This window comes from Egretta garzetta, unplaced genomic scaffold (genome assembly GCF_000687185.1).
Source record: "Egretta garzetta isolate BGI_Z169 unplaced genomic scaffold, ASM68718v1 scaffold39, whole genome shotgun sequence".
Classification (NCBI taxonomy): domain Eukaryota; kingdom Metazoa; phylum Chordata; class Aves; order Pelecaniformes; family Ardeidae; genus Egretta; species Egretta garzetta.
The window spans coordinates 2,074,143-2,080,142 of record NW_009260945.1 but is presented as its reverse complement, the minus strand read 5'-3'; the positions used below and the strand labels follow the sequence as shown (position 1 = coordinate 2,080,142).

The 6,000-nt window shown below is 40.1% G+C and overlaps 1 protein-coding gene across 1 annotated transcript in view; it reads left to right on the top strand.

Moving 5' to 3' along the window:
* PKD1L2 (polycystin 1 like 2) overlaps window positions 1–6,000 on the top strand; it is a 41,261-nt gene that overhangs the window by 3,779 nt on the left and 31,482 nt on the right. The window contains exons 3-8 of the mRNA XM_009647203.1: window positions 481–666; window positions 1,427–1,537; window positions 1,963–2,110; window positions 3,350–3,579; window positions 4,216–4,620; window positions 5,720–5,818. Of these exons, the coding sequence (XP_009645498.1) occupies window positions 481–666; window positions 1,427–1,537; window positions 1,963–2,110; window positions 3,350–3,579; window positions 4,216–4,620; window positions 5,720–5,818 (1,179 nt within the window). The remainder of the gene's footprint in view (window positions 1–480; window positions 667–1,426; window positions 1,538–1,962; window positions 2,111–3,349; window positions 3,580–4,215; window positions 4,621–5,719; window positions 5,819–6,000) is intronic.

Here is a 6,000-nt window from a genome sequence, read left to right as displayed (position 1 = left end):
CTGCTGAATGAAGTCAGACAAATATCACACAAGAACAAAGGTGTCTCTGTAGCAGAAATGGGATCAGGTCCCATACTTAATATGCAAACTGTTCTCCAGAGCAATTACCTGCATATCATGCAAATCATATGCCACAAGGCTCTTTTGGAAGTAAGGAGTAACTTCAAACCTTCTAGTACTGCAAGTCAAAAAAATGCTAAGTCTTTTCCATAAAAATATGTTTATTTTTTAAATGAAAATATTTTGGTTTATTAAAAATGTTCTCAAATTTTAGTTTAAGGCAGTAAAAAAACAGTAAAAATAAGGCAGTAAAAAAAAGCAAAAATGTCTTATTCTTTGGGGTTTTTTACATTTCCTTAATTGCTTAGCTTAAAAGGGAGAAAAGGAAAGAAAGAGAAACACAAAATGGATACGTAGGAGAACTGTAGTGGGATTTTTCAGAAACTCAAAAAGTTAAATCTGATTTTTTTCCCCTATTAGAATCTGGCCAGAGCATTGCTTGTGATAATTACAATGCCACTGTACAATGTGGATCAGGAGAAGTTATTCAAATCAGAGAGAGCTTCTATGGACGGAAGACCCCTCACTACTGTGTGTCAGAGACTCCTCTCCAGTATGATACAGATGAAGACTGTAGCTGGATCAGCGTCAAAGATGAAGTAGCAGGTAGTATCTTATGGCATTGCTTGTCAGGAGCATTGAGTATATGCCAAAGTCCCTGGTCCCTAACATATTTTATTTTGAATTTCAGTAGAGTTAGTGAATAGGAAAGTGGATTATTCCTAAAATGAAGGGAATCACAGAGAACTGACATGGAGGAGGTTCCGACAGGAGGCTGGATGGAATGGATTTTGCAAGGAGCAAAGATTCAGAGGAGAGAGGGAGCAAATGGAGAACAACAGTTCCTCTCAGTGTGTGAATAAAATATGTGGGCACACCAATGCCCTGATGAACTCAATGGGAGACCCTAGGTTTGACAGAGATGGAAGCGAACACATCCATACAAACCTAACTAACTCCAAACGAGGAGGGGTGAAAAGGCTGGCACCCGTGAGGACAAGAGGGCAGGCGGGATCTGCTGCTGCCTGCCATGTGTCAAGTACAGAGCCTGCTGGAGCTACAGGGCTCCATGGCTTGCCAGACTAAACAGTGGCTCTGCCTATCCCTATGGTGATTCTTTGGGCTTCCAGCCAAAATTAAACAAAACACGTAATTTCTTTTTTTTTACCCTCTCTAATTCAGCTTTATTCCAATAAAGTGGAATGGTGCTAAGAAATACCAGGCAATAAGCAACACACTAAAGTAAAAGCAATGTGGGAGTTCATCTAGAATCAGTGACATGACATTGCTCCCCCTCCCCTTTTTGTTTCTGGAGTCATCTCTCAACTGAACTGTTATGACAGTCAAAGATGGTCCTTCTTTCCAGGCCAGTGTCATGGTCTTCAGGCCTGCCAGGTGACAGCAGATGGCTCTTTCTTTGGAGATCCTTGTCCAGCTTCTGGAAGCTATTTGTCTATTCAATACCACTGCAAGGAAGGTAAGTGGGAGGGGGCTGTCAATGCCAAAAGCCCATTCTGCTCTTTGCTGTAACACTGTGGCCATTGATATTTATCTTAAAAATCACTGCTTCATCCTTGGGGAAGAACCTGGAAGAGTGGTGACCGCTAAAAACAGGCACAAAAATGTCACTTCCCTGTCCTAACTGAGGGGGTTTTGATAGGATACAAAGCCAGGAAATTCAGACACATAAACCACACTTAAGAGAAATTATGTTCCAACAAGAATCTTGACCACTAGGTATGGAGGAGAATCAGCTCCCTGTCACACCACTAATGCACTCAAATTAGCAGCAGTATCAAGTCTGTTTTGGAGAAGGCCTGCTCCCAATACATGAAAATTAACTGAATTACATAAGAAATGTAGACAAACAGTGGCTTTGAATTCTGCCATGATGTTTTACAGGTCTGCAGCTGGTTGTGACAGACACATGCTTCGTCTTTGAAAACATCACGGTCAGTTTGAACTGGCTGCTCTCTCCATACTCTGGCAACCTTTCCTGTATCATTAGCACTGGAGATGGCCACACTATTGATCCTTACTACCCTCTAACGTAAGATATATCCTTCATGTATCATCAGACCACCAGGAAATTTCACTGCTTGCATTTTATTGAATGCTTCAAGTCTCTTAAATGAGTTGTTAAATATCAACTAGATTAATAATAGACCATACATACAAGACACTTAGATTCTGCAGAAACTTGTTCTGAAATTAATAAAAAATTTTATGTCAAACTGCCAACCACAATCTTTCTTCTGCTTAATATGATTCCTATTTCTTACTAAGGGAATTTATTCCAGATCCTAAGCGCACAAAATTACGGATAACATGTCAGTAATTGCCAAATAAAAAGGCAAGCCTTATTTTCTTAAGTTTAAAGAGCATTTTTTATAGCATTTAAAATAATACAATGGCATTCTGGAGTTTTTCTTTTATTTTAATTGCAAAAAAAATCTGTCTTTAAAGGATCAAACATTTTTCTGCTGGACTTAAAAATCAGATTTTGTCCTAGCGCTAGCAATGACAGAGAACAGCTCTAGAAATCTATTTGTCTATAATGGAATCCTACTTGAGTCAAGTAGAAAAAAGCTGTAGCTGTAAAGAACTTGAAAAAAATCTTTGATTGTGAACCTTTAAGTGAAATATATTTGCTAGCTGTAAGCAGAGGCTGGCTGGTTTTATGGGAAGCCCTTTTACTCACCTACTAAATGGCTCGCAGTCGTGCTCATCTGGTTTCTGTGCCCAGTTTGATACCCACTCTTACAGGCATTGCCAAGCATGGGCAAGTATAAAAGCAGCTGCACATAAAAAAAAAAAAAAAAAAGAGCAAGGGAATACTCTGACAAAATGCTGAGCAGGCTCAGCTTCCACTGATATATCTAAGAGATAGAAAATTGCAAATAAAATCAAGAATAATTAAGGACATTGTTACACATTCTAATATGCATAGTCACCTGTCTCTGCTCAAAGCCAACAAGACACCGACCAGATCTAATGCCACATGTTATTGAACTGTAATCTACCTACTTTACAGCAAAATGCATCTATCCTTATAGATATGCTTTGAGAATGACCACCTCTGATACACATCCTTAATGACACCATAGCTGGAACAAAGGAACAATCTTCAACCCTAAAAATTCTGTGTAAATAAGCAAGGGGTTACAGTGATTGCAGGAGAGCTCAGTCAGGTCAGAAATTTGGGAACTGTGACCACTGTTATCACATAAGGCTGAGGACTTCCCAGGACAGTCTTCCACAACATACAGCTGTTCTCTTTCTATTCTAGGCTGGTCAGCAATGTCACGTATAGATATTCATCTCCTGGACAATTTACTGTTTTTGTGGAATGCACCAGCAGCGAATGGCATGTGATGGCACAGAAGCGGGTGACTGTTCAAGATAAGATGGATCAACTAAGCATTACAGGGTGCTATAGCCACTATGAATCTGGAAACAGCTCTCACTGTCGGACCCTGTATGGGGAATTGTTGTGGATTCAGGTTGAACTCAATGGAGGTGAGGGTGATTACTCTGCATGATTTAAACAGCAGGCTAAATATTATGCTACCCATGGGATAGAAGCAGGATTTTCATTATGAAAAACAATACTTCTTTTTAGTGAATGCTTTCCCTCTAATTGTTGCATATCTGCAACTGAATGCTCTCAGCTCCATTGGAGGGGCCCTTTCTCGGAGCTATTACACCACCTCAAACATAAAGATAAACCCTTTTTCCCTCTACACAAAGGTGACAAATCATAAGCATAACTTTAGTCACATGAATCCACATGAAGCCAGAGGGAACATTTCCATATTTGAAGTTAGGAATCCACAGAAATGCTTCTCTGATTGAGGGTAAGAGGATTTCATGCTGAACCAGTCGCCTTTGCTGATGTATATTTTGTTCTCTCACTTCAAGTTCCTGGAATCCACATATATGCTTAAAAAATAAAGATCAGTAGTGACTGCCCTAACACTCCCAGCAGAAACCCCAAGTAACAGAGTTCCATAGGGAGCCTAGAGGGGCACAAGAGCCTGCATTGCTGCAGTGTTCTCATGACTCCTTTATAAATACCTGAATGCTGCACAAAGCAGCTAGAATTGGATGTCCTATTACACAAGCTGTGGGAAATTTTGAACTGTCTTTTTGCAGGCAATGGAGTGACCTACATTATATTAGCGGATAACGTGACACTCTCTGAATCCAGTGCAAAGGAAGGAATTGTCCCTCACAATCTGACACTCGACAGTGCCTCTCAAGAGCTGCTGGGCCCAGGGATACATCAGCTGGAAATCCGAGCATCCAGCAACACAACCGCATCGGAGATCTCGGAGAGCATTGCTGTTCACTTAATTGAGCCAGTATCTGGTCTTCAGGCTGCATTAGCATCTCACACTCTGCAGCTGGGGGAGAATTTGGAGATAAACATCTCTGTGCCTCGTGGTGCCCCAGATAAGCTGAAGTTTGAGGTGATTGGATCTAATGAAACTCATTCTCACAAAGAAGACGGCCCTCATGGGGAACCTCGAACGTACATCATCCCCGTACGCTCTGAAGGTAGAGCATGCTGACATCTTCTGTATTTCTAAGACACTCACAGCTGAGTAGAGAAGTTCACTTAACCAGTCACAGCACGCTGGGGTAGGGGACAATGAGGTACAGCTGAATTTGGTAGCTTTTCCAGCTGGTCAAATTTGGTCTGCAGAAGAGTATGAACAGCACAGTCTTACTGACTTGTAAGTGAGCTGAAAAAATTGAATTGGCAAATGGGTTCTCCATATGGAGACTGAAAGAAAGGCCTCACCTGATTTTTACAATAAAAAAGACATAGTGAATCAGGGTTTATTTTTTCATGACATGATCTGATTCAAGTACAAATGATGACATTTACCTGAATCACAGAGTGTTTTCCTCCTGTTTGTTCATATGTACAACTTTTCAAGTTTACAATCCTCTGCAGTAATTAATAATCTGAGGAGTTCTCAGTAGAGATGACAAAAAGAAGGAGAGCTTTTATGTGCGTTGTCTCCAACATGTAGTTTTTGTTGAACTTATTTACAAATAAGCTTTTAAGTATTTTTTTCTTTCCATTATTAAGAAATCAAAGCCTTTAAAATGTGGGACTAGGGAGAATTTCCTTAAGAGTTAATTCAGTGGCAGAAGATAAAAATGTTTCCTTCTTTAATGAACTACTCAAATCCTATGCCAAAGCTGGACCACTAAAAGCTAATTATGTTTCATTTTATGTTTTAAAATTATTCAATATTAAAAGTTTTATTGGGTTTCCCTATACCCGTTTGAACATCCCTTCCCTTCAGGCAGAAATTTTCAAACAAGACAGCTTGTGTCTCAAGATGCCTAAAATCATTTGGACTCAAGTATTAGCACACCTCTAGTTTCCTGTGTGGTAATATCATAGCCAGCTGACAAAGAATAGCATTGCAAGTGCTAGGACAAAGGCAGCTGAGTTATTAAAAAGCTGCGATAAAGGGGAAGAACATTCCTTGAAAAGCCTTTCAGTTGTGGAAACTCATGAGAAAAACCCCAAAGCTCTTAACAGAATATAATAAGATTTTCTTTATGAATTGGATTTTATACCGCAAACATGATAGACTGGCCCCACTGCTGTTCTTAACTGGCCATTTGTCTTCTCTAGGTACTTTTCTAGTGAAAGTGGTGGCCATGAATGCCTTCTCAAACATGAGTCTGGATCTTGGGTTCATCACTGTGTCAGCAAACAGTTCTCATAAAGAAGGTAATTGCATTAATCTGACAGTGCTGGTTTTGACCATGTGTCTTTTTGCAGTCAGAGCATTTCATGGACTGGTTATGGCTTGCATGTAGTCATTGCTTTCCTTCCAGCAACAGTGCTGAAAACTTTTGTGGAGGCTTCTTCCTGATGAAGGCAGATACCCAGGCTTTGAAGTAGTCATAAAT